Source organism: Xiphias gladius, chromosome 19, assembly GCF_016859285.1.
Source record: "Xiphias gladius isolate SHS-SW01 ecotype Sanya breed wild chromosome 19, ASM1685928v1, whole genome shotgun sequence".
NCBI classification, from domain to species: Eukaryota; Metazoa; Chordata; class Actinopteri; order Istiophoriformes; family Xiphiidae; genus Xiphias; species Xiphias gladius.
This window is the reverse complement of record NC_053418.1, coordinates 3491233-3512825: the sequence shown is the minus strand read 5'-3', so window position 1 is coordinate 3512825 and position 21593 is coordinate 3491233. Positions and strand designations below refer to the sequence as shown.

The following is a 21593-nucleotide window of genomic DNA, read 5'->3' as shown; positions in this document are numbered from 1 at the left end:
AGGAGCACAAAATTGGTGCAAATTGCTGTGGCACGACCGGAAACTCAACCAACCCATCGGGAAAAAGAAGTAGAGAAAGTATCATTACATTAGAGAGGAGAGAGAAAATAACAGCAATGTTCGTGTGCCTGTATATCTGCATCTATGAATGGGATTTTACTGATTTCAATTGATTTTCTCATGAGCGTGTGTGTGTGTGTGTGTGTGTGTGTGTGTGTGTGTGTGTGTGTGTGTGTGTGTGTGCGACTGTGGTAGAAATAGAAACAGACAGAGAGAGTAGTCAAGGTGGGCAGGGAGAGTGAGTCTTCCTACCTCCAGGAGCTGTACTCTCACTTTGTTGTATGCTTTTAGCCAGCGGACTCTGGACGGAGAGCAGGGTGGACGGCCATCTTCGAACAAACTGCAGACAATGAAGATAAAGCAAAGAGATCAATAGTTTCAAAGGGAAAAGAAGATGGCATCAAAATTAAATCAGGCTTTTTGTTTTTTTACATACAAACAGCTTCACTGCAAGCTGCCCGTACATCTAGTAGGAGTTTCTAGTGCACCAACAAGTACATAGTCCCTCATTGTCTTCGCACCAGCCAACTCTAAAGACTGTGTTAAATGAAATAGCCAAGCTAACACATCTGCATTCTTAAAATAATTTTTTTACTTCAAAATGCAAACCTAGATGTCTAAATTTTTTTACATACCAGATTTTAGTCTGAGTCTTGTTATCGTGGTTGTCCAAGATTGGTTTGGGCAGGATGACCGAGGAGTCCTTCGAATCTTTGTTTGAACCAGGCTCAGGTAGTGGATGCAGCTCTTTCTCCTCCTCCTCCTCCTCTTCTCGCTCGTCCCAGGTAGATGGCTGGCTATGGAGAGGGGGATGAGTGCCGCTGGGGTGGCAGGACTCGGGACCTTGCCGCTCCTCGGGTTCAGAGCTGAGCTGGGAGCTGGCCGGGCTGAGGTTGCCCGATGAATCAAACCGACTGCTGTCCGGTGGACTGTAAGGGAATGACATTGTTATTTATACTGTGGTAATTAGGGAATGCAACATGTAACTAATGAACCACTATTTAAAATCAAATGTTTTATTCCAAAATTTAGTATTTAGGAAATTACTCATTCAAATTCATGTGTTTTTCCAAAACATAGATAATATTATTATAAAATTATTATTGAAGAAAATTAATTTTTGTGTACTTTGATTCAAAAAAGGGCAGATTCAACTTTGAATGGAAGACATTTGAGTTTGGAATGAAAGAATTCAATTTCATTACAAAACAAGAACTGGGGCTAAAACTAAGGGTAAAAGGAAACTTAGAATTATCAGATACAAATAGGAGGTTGTTCCAAAACAAGGAAAAGGAGTTCAGTAAGGTAGGCTGGTGGTCCATACCCATCTCAAAGATATGTGGTCAGGATGCAAGTTAACGGCGGTGTCAGCATGTTGTTAATGATACCAGCTATTACACGTTTTCTCAGCTTTGAAGGTTCTGTCTAAAAGCCTAAGTGCGAGTGCAGAATAAAGAATTAACCTTTTTAATTCACCTATTTCTAATATAGTAGATTTACAGGATCTACTAATATATAGACCGTACAATGACAAATGCACATTATTCTTCAACCTTTTAATCAGATTAAAACTAAAAGGTTAAAAATCCTGTTAGAGCACTTAACCTGGCTGATAAAAATCATAAGTGGCTGACTGAATGGGAGAGTACTGTGTAGCTGTTGGACGATTGAGACTGCTAACGAGGAAAGTGGCTCCATGCTTTAACTGGCATGATTTACTTTGTCTTGGGGGCAGGCCAAATTACTTCTCACCGTTCCTTTTATTCCCGTGTCCAGCCTGCCTCAATGGTGTGCGCTGCCACACCATCATAAATCTATCAGAGTTTGATTCATATAAACAAATTGGCTGAGGCTCCGAGAATAATTCAGAGGACTGCAGGGGACAGAGGAAGGAGGGGCTTTATACATGCCTCACAAGTGAAAAGCTAATAAATAAAGACCATTGGTTTCTTCATTCACTGCACTTCCATCACTGTCAGGGAAGCTATTACTTAGGTGCTGTATGTACAAAATAGCTCCAGTGCATTTACACATAATGGTGAGGACCTTCCAAGCAGAGGTGATCATTTCCTTTCCTATGGCTTTGATCATCAAACTTAAAATGTCAGATTTTCACTAAATGATTTGTATTTCTAGTTATGTGCATGATACATGTATCCTAAACAAGAAATTAATTTCCTTGACCTAAATGTCTAAATCAATCTTATGCTTAGCTTAAGTTGTGGGATGGGAAAAGGAAAAATACAGCAACTACAGAACTGCTGACATCAAATGTGGTCCAAATAAAAATGGGAAAGGAAGGGCAGGAAAGATGCTATACATTTTTCTACATTAGAATGATAAATGAACAATGCCATTTATCATGCAAATTGCACTAGCCTTTTCACAGCTTCCTTTGTCAACAGGTCCTTTGGTCGCTCTGTGCCCAAATCTGCATGCATGGTGTCAGGAGTGTCAACTTCACTCTTATCTACTTCACATGGAGTGATCTTTAACTGGGGTTTATCCAAACCTTCTGCTAGGGAAACCGAGTGAGAGGGGAGGCCAGACTGCAGTGACTGTGCTAAAGTGTCACAGCTTCCTGTTTTTGAAGTTTCTGTTGGTCCTTCTGTATCACTGGCATCTGCACTTTCAGTTTCTCCAGAACCTCTGGAAAGTTTTTCAGACTCTGGCTCACAAAATTCATCTGTAGGTATTGGACTTTGAGGCTGAGGTTGGGCTTTGACCACAGGAGGGATGGATTCAGTTTTGTAAGGGTCAGAGTTCCCAAACATTGAACCAAGTTTCACGCCAAACACAGATGAAGCAGATGATGGTTCTTCCTTTCCAGCTGGCTTTTCATCCTGGAAAATACCAGCTGAAAGGCTTCTGAAACCAGAGAAGAGACCACCATCTGTCTGTTGTAGCTGTGGTGCCTTCGCACCGGTGGCAGGAGATGGAGTGGTGGAAAAAAGGGATCCAATAGATGATGTACCTTCAGCAGCTATAGACATAAAACCAAATTTAGGGGCAGTCAGACCTGGTATTTCAGACGTGCCTTTGGTTTCAGGGGCTGGAGGTGGTCCAGCTTTGTCAGGCACTGCAGAACCTGGCCCCTCAAAATGCTTAGCAGACTCATCATCCTCTGCTTCTTTCTCAGGGAAAGCAGTTTTCCTGGTGGATTCGGTCAGAGAACTTTCTTCTCCCTCTGTTTTGTCTGTTCGTTCTGCCTCCTCCACTAACCCCTTTTCAGGGACCTCAGAGTCCTCAGTACTTTTAACATGTCCATCCTCAGATAAAGGTGTCCTCTCTGTATCTTTCTTTTCAGCACTCTCAAAGACTGTTGTGTTTGCAAAATTATCTGATTTTCCAGACTTTGTGCCAGACTGTTGAGGTTCCTCAGATTTTGTTGTCTCAGGACCTTTAAATATACCAAATAGGTCACTGGTAAGGGATTCTGTAGCAATGCTACTTGGAAGACCAAAAAAGCTTTTCTGCGGCTGCTGCTGCTGTTGTTGTTGTTGTTGTTGTGGCTGACGAGGAGCAGGTGATGATCCAAAAAGTGAACCAGGTGAACTTGAAAAAAATCCACCAACAGTTGTTGATTTACTTGGGGCATTTTGGGTAGAAAACATAGACATAAAGCCAGAAAATGGAGCTTGTTCAGGGGGCTTCTGAGGTACTGGCTGCCTTGGTCCAGCCATCCTTGGTCCTGCCATTCTTGGCCCCCCCATTCGTGGCCCTCCCATTCTTGGTGCTCCCATTCTTTGTCCTGGTGGCCCAGGTGTCCTGGCCATGCCTATCCTGGGCTGTGGTGGAGGACTTGTAGGTCCCAATGAGGGACCTTTCAGAGGCCCCACAGGTTGAGATCTCATGATTTCTGGTGAGTTGGTACCAACAGTGTTTTCTTGATATGTTGATGAGACTCCTGCAACAGAATTACTTTCAGAGGGTTTCTGTAATCCATGTGCAGGTTCTGTACTAGCTTCAACAAGCTGTAATTTTGCCTCACTTGGTTCCTTTGAAGTCTCTTCAGATATAGATTTCAAGTCTTCTTCAATGGATTTGTCTGATTGTGAAACTGCAGTCTCTGTTGTAATTGCACACACCGCGGATTCTACAGTAGATTTCTCTGTAACTGCAATCACTGAATCGATTACAGTTTCCTCTTCAGTAGCTTTTTCTATATGTGCAACAGCTGCTTGTTCATCACCAACAACTTTTAAAGGTTCCTTAGTTAATTTTTCCACCTGTTCAACTGCTGTTTTTTCTTCACCAGTGACTTCCAAAGGCTCCTCAGATGATTTTTCCACATCTGCAACTGCTGTTTTTTCTTCAACAGCAACTTCCAAAGGCTCCTCAGATGATTTTTCCATCTCTGAAACAGCTGTTTGTTCTTCTCTACCAACTCTCTGTGGCTCTTCAGTTTGTTTTTCTATCTCTGGAATCGTACTCTCTCCTTCAGCAACAGCTTCCACACATTCCACATCTGATCTTGTGTTTTTGTCAATATCATCTGTAACACTTTCTGGCATCTGTATATTGTCACTTCCTGCGGATGGGTTTTTGATGGCTTCTTTTTGGATGTTTGACTGTTCCCCACTTACTAGTTTTGAAGCTTGTTGGTCCTGTAGTGTCTCTCTCTCCAGTAGATTACTGGTCAAATTTGGTGCATCTGTGATAGAAGCTTCAACCACAACAGAGGTATTTTCATCACCAGAGACATGTTGCATTGTGGCTATTATGTCTACCGCTAGATGTGGATCTGTTAGGGGAACAGAATTTTCAGTGGTATTTTGAGTGATGTCCAGGGTTGAATCTTGAACATCCTGGCATGCCTTTTCTACTTGGAGGTCCACCTTAACTGATGATGTAGAAAGAGGCTCAGAGGGTACATTTTCCATGGCCTCAACAATGTGTTCCTTTGCTTCTTCTGAAAAATCTTTTGTATATGGTGGTTTGGTTTGTTCTGAGGCTAACTGTTCCTTCAATGGAACAATTATTTCTGTCTCTGTTTTGGATTCCTCCAAGAAAGACATTCCAAAAAGGCCAAACCCAGTTTTAGATTTGTTACCATCAGAAGTCCCACCAAGTGAAAACACAGAGGAGACTTTGAAAACACCCTCTGACTCAGGTGGTTTAGAATCTGCAGGATGTGCTTCTGGTGCTTGCTGGTTTTGTCCACCAAACATAGAGAACAGTCCTTTTCCTGGGGGCTCTGAAACTCTGGTTCCTGGTGGTGTAACTGTTGGTCCTGGTGTGGTTATTCTAGGTCCAGTTTGGGACTGAGCACTAAGACCTCCGAACTTGGAAAACAACCCTGCACCAGAGGTATCTTTGTGTGGTGTGGAACCTGGGAGGATGCCACCAAAGAAAGAAGATCCAGTGGAAGGTCCTCTTGGCGTGGCGGTACCACGAGGATGACCTCTGGGACTGGGTGGTTGCTGAGGTGCAGATGCACCAAACATGGAAAACAGGCCTTTGCCTGGAGGTTCTTTGGGAGGAGGACCTCTAGGCCGCACACTTCCAATGGTTGGACCTCTTGGGCCAGATAATGGCTGATTACTGGATCCACCAAACATAGAGAATAAGCCTTTTCCCTGGGGCTCTTGTGGGGTTGGTAGGGGTGGCTCTTTGGATCCAGGTGACGATGGGGCATTTGACACACCAAACATTGAGAGTAACCCTGTGCCAGGAGTGTCTTTGGTAGATGAGCCAGGAAGAATGCCACCAAGTATTGATAATCCAGTTTGGGAGGACATCTGCTGTGGAGTTTCACTGGTGCCACTAAAGCCTTTTCCTGGTTGTTCATTAGGCTTTTCAGTCTCAGGCTGATCAACCTTGACATCTACACTATCCTCCTTGGAGGGTATGAGTTCCTCTGTTGGAGGTTTGACAAGACTGCGCTCTGGGGCAGATACGGTGACAACGCCTTCAGTTTTGTCATGAAGCTGCTGGACTCCTCCAGGTGCTTCTACATCTGACGCTGAATATAATTCTTTTTGCGACAACTTATTAAGAGACTGAACTTCTTCAGGTAATACAACATCTGAAGATGGGCTTTCACTATTGTTGGCTAACTCTTCAAGAGTTTCATCAACTTCTGGTGGTGCTAGCACTAAAGTTGTGTTTTCAACCTGGCAAGCCAGTTCACTGAGAGGCTTAACTACTTCTGGTGTTATGTCTGAAGTTGTTGATTTTTTATCCTTGGAAGGCAGCTCAAGTGGTGACTCACAGGCCTCAATGGTCTCTGCTTTTACTTCAGCCTCTGATAGGGTGGCTTCTGTGGTTGAGCTTTTCTTGGTCAGGATGTGCTGTGAGTCATGTTCATCTGCATGCTTACAATCTGCTGTAGTCAGTGTAGGTGACATCTTTGGTAAGTAGGTCTTGTTCTGCTCTGATTCAACAAATGCCTCTGTGGTCCTGATTTCTGCATCCCTAGCATCTTCAGATATATCAGACTGTGCAACAACAACAGATGATAAAGATTCCTTACAGTCTGGTTGTCTTACTACACTGGGACCAGTATCTTCAGAAGCACCGACTTCTGTGATTTGAGGTTTGCTATATTCATTGAGCTCCTGTTCATTTGTCTCTTCTTCTGGTGAACTTGCTGCTGAGACAAAAATATGGGGCAGTCTAACATAAGATTTTCGATCCATATCAACAGGAGGTGCTTCTGAGCAATTAATGCCAATATAGATTGACCTTGGATGGCTAATTTTATCCTGTGATATGTTAGCTACAGAAGACACCTCACCAGATCTAGTATTGGTATTGACAGTTTCTGTGGATACAGTTTGTTTGGTTTCCTCTGTACTTTGCTGCTGTGACATGTCTGTTTCAGATACAGATGCAACCTCTGACAGTGTTTCTGAAATTTCTTCTGAACTGCCTTTACTTAGAATTCCTTTGGCTGGCATGGTATCTGGTGGTTCAGCTAGTGGAGAAGGAGGGAGAAATTCTTTCAGTGGTGTCTCCCTTGCTGGGCTTACATTTGGTGTTTCCTCTGGTTGCTGATAGTCTTGAGAAATAGATGTAAACTTGAAATCATAGACTGGTGACTCACTGGAGGGAGAGGCCACAGGAGATATCACAGGGGATGTTTGAGGACTCACACTACTTAAAAGCTCAGCTCCAATTGTCACTGGGCTAGAGTCAGTGAAGGATTTCATTTGTGAAGTTGGAGATTCCAGAGGGCTTTTCCTGTTTGACACATCATTATCTTCATTGGGTAATTTAGATGCAGAGTCAATTTGGTCACTAACAAGAGCTGGCGTGCAAGGCAAGGAACTTGACACAACAGGCATTTGTGGGCTTAAAGCAATTGTCTCAGGTATTTTAACAACAGGTGTTGCTGAGGCAGTTGCCTCTTCAGCATCAGCTGCAACATGGCTTATAGCAGGAGTCTGTGTTGGAGTAGTTTGCGTCCTGTGATCCACAGATGTAGACAAAATCTGAGTGTGGTGGGGCATAACAGCATCTGCCTTTGTACTGACAGAGGGTTGTGATCCCAAACCACTAAATAATGAAATCAAACCCTTGACAGAGGTTGATCCTGCTGGTGCCGAAGATATCTCTGGTCCTTTCATTTCATCTCCAAAGCCCTGTTTCAGATAACTACTCTTTACTTGTTTTACAAGTATTGGGTCATGTTTTATGGTGGGTTGTGATGCACTAAGTGCACTAACCTCTGATACACACTGAATTGAAGTCACAGCACTTGAGGGTACAGTTGGTCTGTGATATTGCTCAACAGTGACAGGGCATTGGCTTGGATCAGGTTGTTTAGAGAGTTGAAGAGGTTCTTTTCCATAATAATCATTAGTTGCACTGCTTTCCATAGGTTGTATGCCCAAAGATTGTAGAGAAGGATCAGTTTTGTGTTTATCATGTGCTTGCTGAATAACTGAAGTAGTCTGTGGCTGAATATTCAAAGACTGTGGGGTAGGAATAGTTTGGGATCTACCATTTAGTTGCTGGGTAGAAAGGGGGGGCAATGACTGTCCATCACTTGTAATTGTTCCACATTCTGAAGGACTTTCCTCAGTGCTCCCATAGCTGTCCATAGTTTTCAGCTTGATAAGAATTTTGGGTCTAGGGATCATGTCATGCTGAACACTTGTATCTTGTCTTTGCAACTTTGGAGCCTTTGGTTGAGACATAATGGATGAAGTCCAGCCAGTTTCCATATCAGACTGCTGGTACTGCTGTTGTGGGACTGCATGTTTTGTTTGCAACTGGGGTATGTTTGGGCGCAAATTATCAGGCTTTTTGGATTCAACATGTACATTACTGACATGTTGATATGCACCATTTAGAGAGAACATAGTATATGCACTGTCCTGCATAGCCCAAGGAGCAACATTTTGAGGAGGAGGCTGCATCTTCCTTTGAGTAGGTATCAAAGAAGAAACTGAACTATTCACTGGGGCAGGGTTCAATCCTGTTCCCGACTGCCCTCTGCAATTTATTCCAGGTTGGGTAGTGGCCTGTTTGTCAGTTGAATATCCCCTATATTGTAATGACTCCTGAGAGATTTGAGAAATTGCTGTATCTTCTCTGACCTCCTTAGGAGTGGGTGGAGGTATATATTGCTGCTCCTGGTAAAGACTACTTTGAGACTGAGAGGGAGAGGAAAGATCCTTTGCATCTTGGTGACTGATAACTGTGATTTTGTTTTGAGGATCCACAGTTAGGTCAACAATACCCAGTAATGCTTTCTTCTGTAATTGCTTTTCAGTTTGCTTTCTTTCAAACATTTCTTTCTTTGCCTTGTTATTAGTGTAATTCATGGGCTGTCCGTCTTCGGGTTGAATGTGATTACTTGAAATGTTAGTTGTATTTAGGCTGTCTTTTGCAGAGAAGTCCACTGGTTTATAGTGTGGGTATGTGTCCTTGTAAGTGGTCCCTGAATCAAAAAAGACCTTATTACTATGGTGGGTAGATATTTTCCTATGCAGTGTCTCAGTTGTGTTGACTCCACTCAAGGCTTGTCTTGCTTGTTGATGTACAGATTGCTCCACTATGAGTGGTACACCAACAAAATTATTCCCTGTTAGAGTTGTCTTGTTTCTGACTAATGGCACGGCTTCAGTTGGCAAGATATCAGGAGCCAATTCAGATTGTTTCTGCTGTGGTTTTGGAGACATGTCTAAGAAGCTTTTTATGGAGTTGGCAGGTGCTGATGATCTTGGATCAAGTTCTTGAGATTCAATGTGCACAAATACTTTTTCCGTCTTTTCTTGACATCCTACCAGTGTCTGCTGCCTTTTAGGTTGCTCTTGAGAGTGGTGTGTTTCCACAATTAGTGGAACACCAACTGAATCTCTTTGAGAATGTGCAAAACTAGAAGGCCTTGTTCTTACAAGTGATACTGGATCTGAATGGTTTAACACTATGTCTGATTTACATGCCTTTGTTGACATATCTAACGTGTCTTTAACAGAGTTTGCTGGAGCTGTAGAGAGTGGATAAGGTTGTATAATGGACTGTGACATACCATTGGTCTCATTTACACTGGAGCATTGCACTGTCTTATTACTGGGAAATGGTTGATGCAGAACTGAGACAATATTTAAATCCAGGGTTTGCTGTTTTTGCACAGGAATCATGGTTTGAGGTTGCTTCTGACATGTTGACTCCAGTGGTGCTGGTTCAACTATCAAAGGAATACCAACAGAATCTCTTCTAGCAACTGCTCTTGCACTTGGCTTATTAACAAGTGAAACTGCTTCACTTTGAATGGACTCATATTCTGGCGTTGTTGTTCCCATTGTGGATTGGCATGGCTTGGGTGACATATCCAGTGCTACAGCTGTGACAGGTTTTGTTGCAGTGGATGCCTGATGAGTTTGAATGGTGGCTGATGACTGTGAAAGTAAGTGATTTGACTTGGCAAAGACATCAGGTTTCTTTTTCTGAGATTGTTGCTGATATAGAATAGAGTGTGAGTGGCATTGAGTCTCAAACCCCTGCTGTGCATTTGCATGGGAATTGATCAAGAAGTCACAAAGAGGTTCTTGAGAAGGAATATCTTTAACCAGTGGTACACCAACAGAATTTCTTCGAGCAAGTTCACGGACACTTGGCTTACCACTCATTAGTGGTATAGGTTCAGTCAGAGTGCTATCTGTTCTTACTTCCGGAACCACCTCCTTCAATTTGGCAGAAGATTTAGAAGTCATGTCTAGTATGGCCATAGATGTATTGGCTGGTGCTGTGGCTTGCTGGAGTGGTTTACAACTTTCAAGGGATTTGGAAGACTGAACTAAGAGAGATTGCTGTCTTGGTAACGATGCCCTTCTACTTCTAGATGGAATCTCCTCTTTCCTAACAATACATTTTACCTGATTACCCATTATAGTGTGAGAATGATGTTCCTCAGAAGGTACTGAATGAATATACTCTGTTGTTTGTCCCTGAAACTCCGGTGATTCTCCTCTATATGACAAGTCAATGGATGCATGACGACTAGGACTTGTGTCTGCCTCTTCAGAGGTTAATGGTTTTCTCTTTGTCAATGACAGTGCCTCACAGACAGGATCCTTTGATGGCACAACAGTTTGCCGAGTCTGCTTAGTTGTCGTCCTGGCAGACATATCTAATGTAGCTTTAATTGAGTTTGCTGGTGCAGTGGTCTCTTGATATTGCCTTCCACTAGTCTGATAGAAGGGAGGTGTAAAAATTGCTCTCTTACAGTCAACAGGAATCTGCTGTCTCAGACCAGTTGTAACTGTCGATGGGCTTTTCTGCATCTGCAGTTGCTGCCCCTGAGGTTCCACTTGTTTTCTCATAACAGGGCTTACCAGAGGTGAAGTATGTACAGGTTGTATCGATCCAGTTTTTACTGTGTGTTTGAGATCACCATCGAGGCTTGATGTTTTACTTGAAATATGAGTAACAGAAGAGCTTGTTGCTGAAAACATAATGTTAGAGTCAGAACTCCTTGATAATTCACCAGACAATTTAAAGGATGGTTTGGATGAAATGTCTATTGCACCTTTGCCAGAGTCTATAACATCAGTTTGGTTCGTCTGAGTTGTTATAGAGGTACTTTGGAATGCTGGTGGCCTACAGTTGGTCTGTGAATGTGTTCTCGGAGCTGAAATTCTTGGACTTTCCTGTAATGTGCCCACAGTGGAATATTCTGAATTGAGCCATTCAACTTCATCTTCCTCAGTCTGTTTTGTAAGATCTACTGCAACTATGGTCTTGGTCAAGTCCACATTTGCCATATTATCCATCTGCTTCTTTTCTTTGAATCTTTTAAACTTGTACTTTGTACAGTCAACAACTTGATCTTTTTGTGTAGATTCTATATTGGCATCTTTTGCATCTTTTTGTTTGATATTTTTGTTTTTATTAATTGTGGCAGTCAAATCTAGGACTTTATTGCCTATTTGAGGGCCAGTAGGAGTGCCAAAGTTATGTTTTGTGTTGTAGAGGTAGGCTTCATTATATGTATTTGAGTCATTCAGTATATGCAACTGTGGTGTAAATTCCTGGGATGAATCTTGTGGCTGCTTTTGAGACCGGGAGGATGTTTGGTCCACTGCTGAAGTACTGCTGACTTTGCTAATGTAACACTTCCCTGTGACTGTGGTCTTATTTGCTTGTGACAATACTCTGGGTTTGTCTGCCTGAGATGGCTGCCTTACAAGCTGAGGTCTCTGTGGGGAAACAGAGGGGACAGCTGAGGTACATATAGTGGGTAAACTCCTAACAGAAGTTGGTTGTGCTGGAAGAGCTGAAGAGCTGTCCCCTTTACTAACAGCTGGTGATGCAGGCAATTTCCTTCCCACCTGTACAGGTCCTGGTATTTTTGAAGTTGAAGGAGTCTCACGAAGATTTCTGGAAATTTTTGAAGTCTCTGAAACCTTGCTAGACACTGATGGTGATGTAGCAGCTTTTGAGGATGACTCTTTTTCAGCTTTACTTGCAACGGTGTTAGAAGACATTCCAATGATTTCTCCAACAGCTGAAAATATGGAGCTTGACTTTTGTCTTGGTTGATCTGCAGGTGTATCATCTACATGTGCAATTCTGATTTCCGGAATTGGGTTACATCTGTTTGGAGAGGTTTGTGTTGAATAGCGCCTTGGAGAAGTTACAGGTGAGGGTGTAAGCACATCTGGTATCCCCTTATTCTTCCAGTATGGCCCCCCGTGTCCCCCTTTTAGTGTCTTTAAAGTAAGATCAGCTGCCTCCATTGGCTCCTCTTGGTAGCTATAACTATTTTGTACTGATTCCACCTTGATCTTTTTAAGCTTGTACACAGTAAAGTCTACAGGTTGCTCTGCTTGAGAAGATATCGATTCCTGAAACATTTGAGAAAAGCTTTCCAAATTCAAATTCATGATTTTTTCACCTTTTATAAGGGCGGAAGTTAGGTCCATGGGAGCATCTGAAAGTATTAACTTATTCTGTTGCTGGCCTGGTATCCAGAAGCCTTTATCCTCGGGACAGAGGGGGATTTTAAAACCGCAAAGGGTCACTTTGTCCTTTTCCTTTTGTTTCAGAATGTTAGCAATGTTTTCAGTGATACTTCCTAGAGCTTGCACATTCCCTGGTGCTGCACAGGCATAGAGATGTCTACCAGCTCTGTCGGTTAAAAGGGAATAAATGTATTCCTCATCTGTATAAACATAATATCCACAGTCTCCAGCCTCGGCTGGCCACCACAGCCCTTGCTCCAATAGCGAAAGCCATTGCTGATACCACTCAGAATTCTCAAAGAGCATTTCATCATCTGTATCCCCCGTAGTTCCTGCAGACCTACTTAAATCCATAGCACCACGTGTTAAATCCATTGGACCTTTTTTCATGGCAAGTCGTTTTAAAAACTCAGTTGCTGATTTCAAACCAAAGTCTTCATCTTTTACATCCCTACTAACACCACTTTTTTCCACTACTTTGCTAAATTCCTGTACACTGCATTCTGTAAGCGACTGACATCTACTTAACCGTGTCTTTCTTTTTTCCGTGGACAGATTCAGAGCACTTCCTCCAACAATCCAAGGTTTTCTGTTCCTATCAAGATCATTCAAATGGTCACAGCTACTCCAGGGTTTCTTTTCTCTGCAACTCATGTCAAACAAAACAACATCTTCGTCTGGCTCAAGAAAGCGATTTCTGCTCTCGAAAAGCTGGGCAGCAGCATCCTTCCAAGGATGTGAGGGTACATTGAAGTCACTGATGTCCATTTCTTTGGGATTTAACCACGTGTGATTCTCCCATTGTGTTGCTCTAACCGTGGACGGTATTTGCCCTTGGCATGCCTGGTAACATTCCTGAACTTGAGTAGTAAGGGCTTCAGCAAGGGCATAATCATTGAGTTGCTGCCACAGAAGAGCTTCTATGAGACACTGATGCTCATAGAGCTCTGGTGGAATAACACCATGTTCTGTAAAGTTGTATAAAAGATCCTTGTAACCATACTCATCCGGTGTTCCATACAAGAGACGTTGAATTTCCTCAAGATAACGTTGGGTTGGGGTAATTGTAGGGTCTCGCCAAACCTGAGATTGCAGAGGTTCTTTATGGGTATCTGCAACAACAGCAGTTGTGAGTGTTGCTGTGCTTGTGGGGATATCATCCTTACTCTTTGGTAGTAAACAATCAAGAACGCCTTTTTCGCTTTCCTTTCCAGGAGCAGAAGGGCAATTGTCACTGGGGCCTGTTTTGAAAATGCTGGATAACAAACCAGGAGATGTGCTATTTGTGCTGGTTTTTGGTTCCTCCTTCCCAAGCTGAGGGGCTGATGGCTGCTGTGTTTTTGATGATGGCTCCTCTGTGACACTAAAGAGACCTGAGAGGAAACCTGTTTGAGCTGGACCTTTTAAATCCTTATCTGTGGCCACATCTTGGGAGGAATGCATCTCTACTGGTTTAATTCTCTGAAACTGTGGTCGCCCCTGTCCTGCTCGTGGCTGCTGTTTTTGCTGTGTTATTTCAGTGTTCACCTGATTAGCAGGTGATGATGACTGTTCCACAGTACCTGAAATTTTGTTTAACAGGTCAGAGAATAATCCCCCTGATTCAGACTGTGCTGGATTTTGCCCTGACTTAACAGATGGTTGACCTGTCTGAGCAGGCTGGAGTGACTGTTGTTCCTGTGGCACATTTTCACCAGATGCAAGTTTCAGAATGCCTGAAAGCAAGCCTCCACTTTGACTAGGCTGTTGGCTTACTGTATGTTGAGGACTTGCTGTCTTGCCAGGCTGCTGTTGTTGAGGTGATGTCTGACCAAACAGACCAGACAAGAGTCCTCCTTGCTGACTGGGTTGAGATGACTGTTGACCAGCAGACTGACCAGGTCCAACAATGTTTGACATATTGCCCTGTTTAGACCCAGTCTGTAGGGTGGGCTGTTGTGGTACATTATCAGTAGATGCTAACTTATTAAAAAGCCCAGACAATAGCCCACCCTGCTGTTGCTCTGGTGCAGAAGCAGCAGGTTGTGTAGGTATCTGGTTTTGCCTCCGCAGAGGTTGTCTATTACCTTGTTGGGGTTGATGCTGGTTCGGATGACTAACAGGTGGCTGCTGCTGTGCTGGAGGAGTAGGTCCTGTTGAAAACAGCCCAGAGAGGAAACCTCCCTGTTGACTAGGTGGTTGCTGGGTCGTCTTAGGAACTGCTCTTTGTGCCTGTTGATGCTCTGATTGACTCCCTGCTGAAGACTGTGGGGGGCCTGCATCTGCAATTTTGTTTAACAATCCAGTAAGCATCCCTCCGGGACTACTGGGGGGCTGTTGTGAAGGGACTTGATTTTGTCGTTGTAGGTTCTGTCTATTGCCCAATTGCTGATTAGTTTGCCGCCCGGATGGGCCACCCTGTGGCCGGTTTTGTGAGGGCTGGGCTGCGTTTACAGGAGCAGAGTCTTGGCCTCCAATGCCAAAAAGACCAGAGAAGAATCCTCCTTGTTGAGGAGGTGCTTGCTGCACTGGTTTTTGGTAAGTCTCTTGAGCACCAGGCTCTGATTGTAGCTGTGATGGAGAAGGATTAGGTTCCACAATCTTGTTGAAAAGTCCCGACAACATGTTACCTGACTGCTGATTTGATTGTGTAGCCAAAGGTGCTTTTGGTGGCTGGGTGGCAGTTTCTGTGAGTTTCAACAAACCCCCAAATAATCCGCTAGGTTGAGGCAATGTTTCTGTTGCTTTAGGAGGTAGTTTTTCTGTTGTTTGATCAGGTTCATGCTGTTGGTGTGGTTGTTGATCTGAGACTACATCTCGTCTAAGTTGCTGGTCAGGTTCATCTTTGTCAGGGGGAGGTGCTTCTGTTGAACCCAATTTAATCAATCCTGACAAAATCCCTGTGGATTTAGTAGGAGGAGCGGCCCCTTGACTCAAGTTTTGTTCAGGGCCTTCTATTTTCGCTGTATGGTCAGCCACTTCTGCATGCGACTCTTGACTGGATTGAGTTGGTTGAGACCCAGTCATTGTGTCTGTAGCTTTTTTCAGGAGCCCAGATAAGACTCCTCCAGAAGGTGGCTGTGCAGCAGCAGGTTGTCCTTGCCTTTCAGTGGGAATTTGGCGAGGTTGGCCAGGTTGGCCTCCTGGCAATGTAGATAGTGACTGATTTGTAGGAGCAGAAACACTATCAGAGGCAAATTTTAAAAATCCAGACAACAGTCCCCCTGACTGTTGTGTAGAAGAATTCTGTTGTGCTTGGGGAGAAGGCTGTGAGGGTGATGAAAATAGGCCTGAGAATAGCCCACCCTGTTGAGAGTGACTATCACTTCCCTGGGATTTCTTGCCTGATGACACATCTTCCACTGATCCTAGTTTTAACAGTCCAGAAAGAATTCCTTGAGCATGTTCCACAGGCTTGGGAGGACCTTGATCTTTAGATGTAGCATCTGCTTCGGGCTGGATATCTGTCATGCAGTGAGGATCTTTTTCAGACACTCTTTGTTCTTGAGACATTTTTTCTGTTCTGCGGTCAGTGCTCTCTGAGGTTTCAGGGGCCAATTGTTCAGCATGCTGCTCAGTTTCACAACTAGGTTTCGTTAGTGTCACAGTGGGAGTCATTTGTGGTTTTTCAGGTTCTTTAGCAGGTTCACCTGGGGCTACCTTAAACAGGTTTGAAAACCAGCCAGTTTCTGTGTTTCCTTTTGGTACACTTTCAAGAAGTGCAGCACGGCTTGGAGAGGGAGCTCTCGCAAGGCTGGGGGATGGACTCTTTGGTGGGGCATTGGCATCTTCACCTGATGCAAACTTGAGAATGCCTGAGAGCAAACCTCCTTCTGCTTTCGGTGGGGTTGTTGTGGAAATATTTTCAGAGAAGAATGGGATTTTGAGTTTGCTGCCTAAAAATGATTCCTCTGCAGGCTTAGTGTCAGTCTGCGAGGAGTCTTCAGGAGGTACTGGTGATATGAGGTTAGAGAGAGATTTCTTAAAAGGACTGAAGAATCCTGTTTCCTCTGACCTCCTTTCAGGTTTTGGCTCAGATATTTCAGAAGTTCTTCTTTGCTGAATATCAGGTAGCTCACCAGATGACTCTGTTTCTGGCAGAAGCTCTACTGACTCACTTCCTGTTTCTTGTAAAAGCTCGATTGATCCACTTCCTGTATCTGGCAATATATCAACTGATCCACTTCCTGAACCTGGTCTCATCTCACCTGACAACTGTGAATCTGTTTGTGAGCCCTCTCTATTAGAACTCTTAGGTCTGTTTACAGACCCTTGCTGGGACTCACTGCTTGCAGCAGATGCACTTCTTTGCTCCGATGGCTGAGGTGAGGGCTCCCTAGATGGTGGTGCACTGGAAAAAAGTCTCAGAGGACTAAGTCTTCCTAACATGGATTCAAACCCAGATGTGGATTGGTTAGCAGTGGTTGCACTGCCTTGTGCCTCTGTGCCAACATGTGTTGTGTCAGCTTGCTGATTGGCGTCAGAGGTCTGAAATGGCAAAAGAGACTGAAGGGAAAACTTTTTTTCTGTTGTGGGCTCATGAGAGGCAGGAGGAACTATGGCTACTGGGGTGGATGTACCACTACTTTTGGGAATAAACGATAGCAGCTTTGAAATGCCAGACTCAGGTTGGGGTGATGCTTGGGAAGTAGGTGGATCCGTTGCAGTGGTACCAGAGGTCTCTCTGGGTTCAGTACTAGCTTTAGGGATCAAAGAGAGCAATTTTGACACACCAGATTCTGCCTGTGTTGGTTGTGGGGATGGAGTTGTGGGAGAGGCTTCTACCTCATTGGTAGACTTTGATCTTGTGATTGTACTGAATAATGAACTCATGGCATTCTTTACTCCAGCTATGCCCTGTTCAACAGCACTGTCCTCCTTAACTTCAGGTTTGACTTCATTGCTATTACTCTCCACAGGTTGCACAGCTTTAGGATCAGTTGGCAGTGCTGGGAGTTTTCTTCTAATCGGTTTCGGCATTGACTCATAGTTGTTGATCTCCTCCTCTTTTACAGCCAGGTATTCAGACACTGAGTGAACTAAGCTCTGAAGTTCATCCATTGGATCTACATATTCATCGCTTGGCTCCTCTACAGGAGACAACATAGGATCTTGTCCACGACCAGTTTTCCCTTTGCTTGAATAGCCTTGTCCTCCAAAAGGTGACATATACTTGCCAGGGTAGTAGTAACTTTCATACTCATAACTAGCATCCCCCTCAGTGAATGTCAGGTCATCTAGTTCCTCTTCAGATCCAAAAGAATACTGCATCTCATCTGAACCAACTGAGCCATATTCACTCCTCCCCCTGATCCTGGCAGCCTCTTCCTGAGCAGCCTCCTCCTCACAAAAAGCTGCATAGCTCTCAAGCGTTTCCTCTAAGGCAGTTTTGGCCCACAGTCTAGTCTTGTAAAGCAGACCTTCTCTGTCCGTTTGCTGTCGTAGCTGTTTGACAGAGGGAATTATATCAATTTCAGGAGGGGACGATTCATCCTCAAAGCTTCCAGCTTCCTTATAAACTAACCGTACTTCTCCGCTACCAATGCCATGCCTCTGTCTGTGTGACCTGCCATTCGGCTCGTCCGTATCCTCAGGAGATAGTGCATCACACTCCACTGTCTGATAGAACCTGCTGCCTTTAGACTCACCAGGGCTGTCACTGATCCGGTAGATGATGCTTTTATCCTCGTCCTCCCAAATTTTCTGCTCAGCGTCCAAGTAATCGTCCAGGACACCTGAGTCAGGCACTTTATATTTATTCTCCCAATCCTCCACACCCATACCTGAGTCAACAGGGATTATTCTTACTCTGCCCTTACTGTTTGATCGCCTGGATTCAAGTAAAAAATAAAAGTGCCATGCAGGAAGCAGTGGAACATGATGCAAAGAAAAAGAAAGAAAGATAAATTGAGGATTAGACAAAAGCAGCAGATCATGCAAACAAAGTATTTATGCAAGTTAAGAAATGGAGTAGCAAATGAAAAAAGCCAACTATGTGGAATTAAAAGTACCTTGTTATATAGTGTGCAAAATCACCTAGTTTTAATCAAAAAGTTGTGCTTATGCTTATGAACATGAAATATTCATATGTCATATGCAATTGTTAGCTGAAAGCAAGTCGCAGCAGTTTGCTAGGCTAGCTAGTTGATTGTCACAGCGTTTTCTCTGATTTTGTCAGAAATCATTTTGTTTTCCAATGGCCACAACTCAGCGATCAACAAATCTATATCCAACAATCTGTAAACTGGCATAAACAACAGATTAACCGTGTTAAATTCATTAGACACCGAACTTTAATAATTACTGCACACAGTAATGCTACAGGTCTTGTATGTGCTAGAGCGCAACTATCTAAGGCTGTGCCAGTTTTGCTTTTAAACGGGATCTTTTAAATGACAGTCGTAGTATTTGTCATAAGCAAGTGTTTCAAAACCTCTATCATTGGATTCTGCTGCTCTTGGTAACTTGACTCCTCAAACAAAAGAGCACGTATGCATGAATACAACTGATTTTAGAACCCAAGGTTGGGAGTATTTTGATTCAGACCAACTGCATAATGCAAGAGCTAATTTAGTGCATTTGCTGTTATTCGCAAGCTCTACCTGTGCATTTGGTGCCACACGGTGACCATGGGAATATTATTCTCAAGCGATACCGCACCGACGAGGTCGGAGAGCTGTGTGTTTGCTTATGTGTGTCTGTGAGTGGGCGTGTGCTTACCTGGGTCCCCTCATCTCTCTATAGTCTAGCTCATAGCTTTGCATAGAGTCAGACTCCCTGGACAGGGTTTGATGTTGGACCCTGCGTCCTATAGGGTACTGGTGCACTGATGAATTTGTCTGGGAGGTGTTGTGGAACCGTGGAGGTCTGTTGCTAGTTTCACTGCGGTAGTCACTATCACGGTCGTCCACTGCGCTATCGTGGTCGTCAAAAGCTGGGGGAAAGACAACGCAAACACTTTGGCAAAACACTGGCTTGATAATTTCTAAAACTAATTCATATATGACTTTCTTTATATATAGGAGCTCTAGTAGATTTTTCAGATAGAGTTCTTTCTCATGTGGTCTTGTGTGGTAGAATAGGCCTCTGGTAGATCATAGTTAATGTTCTGCGCTCTGCTCATCATTGCTGTGAAACATCCATTTCACTCAGCCTTCACCCTCCTTCTGTACTGCAGACACGCCGTTGCCATCAACACAACCAGAACCAGACTTGTTAAGTGTAACTTTAAAGAAACTGAACTGGCCGGCAAGCACACGGCTGTTCCGAACAACTCTTCCAGACGCTGGAGCCACAGGTTTACAATGTTAAATGCAGCAGGCAAGAAACAGAAAGTTGTGATTTGACAAAAGTCACTTCTGCACCATTATGATGTGCAACTACTCAGAGGTTTAATCTAAGAAGCAGACTGTTAGGATACTTGTCTGGATGTGAGGACAACCTCAGAACAATATGAATAGTTTGAACATAGCTCCCTCTTGTGGTAGTAGGCATATATTACAAAGCGCATGAACATCAAGCTGACAGTGACTTTAACAGCAATAAATTTGGTTAGTAGAAACAAATACTGTAACTTCAAATGCCACATAAAACATGTTGACAAAATGGGGACTTGTGCTTTGTATTAGGTTTCAAGAATGTGAAATTTCAAACACAATGAAGACAAAGGATACCAACCACACATGCAGTGGCCCTTATTTGAAAATAAGGTAAAAAGCAGTCCTGTATCATGCAGAAGTGGACAGACGGGGGGCGGTTATACGTACTCTGTTGGTCACTCCATCCAAAATAACTCCAACTGCCTGGTGGCATGAGGGCAAGTGTCCAAAGAAGTTAGGAAGAAACATTAACGTCACTACTGAAAAGTCAAACCAGTAACTGTAACTGCTGATGGCTGAATGAGCACGTAACATGTGATGGGACTGAAAAACAACCAAAAACTGTGAGGCTCGACGGAAATGATGAATGGTTATACCAGTCAGAGATGAATAGGGATTTAGTGAAGCTGGACTAAGAATGCAATGACCGGATCAGTTTCACATCCAGCATGAGCGATGAACAGAGACACAACGAAGCAGCGACAGGGAGAAGCAGTTTCACAGAGGTCACATCAGTGTTCAACAGGTCACCAACCAACTGCTGCATCCAAAAATCCTCTTCAGTGTGCAAACAGCAAGCTTGGTTTTTTTTAGAAATAAGTGGGGCCTTCAAATCATTGCTGACAATGAAGTAGTTTTAAATGGACCAGTCGTAGCCAAAAAAAGCATCCGCATTTGTCTGGTGTCTGATATGAAATTTCTTTCCCTGCTTGTCACACGCAAGAAGAAATGAGGAGAAAAACTACTTTATGTCCAAATTAGAGTCATCGGGGTGGAATGACACGTTAGTGAACGAAGCAACCACAGGAGGCAAAAACACAAACTCGTATAAGCCTTCATGTGAACGTGCTATGGCATGGATGTGGTTTACCGGGTTTTTACTTGAACACTTACAGCACTGGGAGGGTACAGATGCCATCCGTCTTCTCTGGACCTCTTCCTGCAGTGGATACTTCCACAATAGAAAGATGAAAAAAAAAGGAGAAGATAGAGAGGAAATATAAAGAGATCAGTGAATGACAGAGACCTGATAGTAATCCGGCACAGCTCAGTACAGTATTAACAGATCACCTGTGCTGCAATAGCCACCACTTGCCGTTAGGTGGCAGCAGAGAGCCGACACAAACTGCAGCAGCACTGGGAAGGGCGCAGGGTGTCACAGCACTTGGTGACACTAGATGTGCTGAATGCTTGCAGAGGCACACAGACTGTGGAGTCTGCAGCTAAAATGCGATAGCAATCTTGTGAACAACACAGCTGTACAGGAAACACAACAGTTTGACTTCTTTTTAAAAGACAAACGGACGAGAGAGGTGCTCTCCTCTGTTGTGCATTTGCTGTATCCTGCATCCACCCTACTGCAGAAAAATCACGGGTGGAGGCAGAAATAGGAGTAAAATTTGCACTGACGCGTTACCGTGTCAGATCGCTCCCTGTAACTTCTGGCAAAATGTTCATGGTAGGAAGAAATAACGCGTCTGAAATCTCAAAAGTTTTGTTTCAAAGTTTTTATAATTCGTAGCATGTTGTTAGACACAAA

At 43.7% G+C, this 21593-nt stretch overlaps 1 protein-coding gene across 1 annotated transcript in view; it reads right to left on the bottom strand.

Annotated features, from left to right (window-relative positions):
• Positions 1-21593, bottom strand: part of LOC120804901 (protein unc-13 homolog B-like) — a 170117-nt gene that overhangs the window by 103199 nt on the left and 45325 nt on the right. The window contains exons 8-11 of the mRNA XM_040154625.1: positions 20948-21005; positions 19176-19389; positions 696-989; positions 313-400 (exon numbers count right to left, since the gene is read on the bottom strand). Coding sequence (XP_040010559.1) covers positions 313-400; positions 696-989; positions 19176-19389; positions 20948-21005 — 654 coding nt within the window. The remainder of the gene's footprint in view (positions 1-312; positions 401-695; positions 990-19175; positions 19390-20947; positions 21006-21593) is intronic.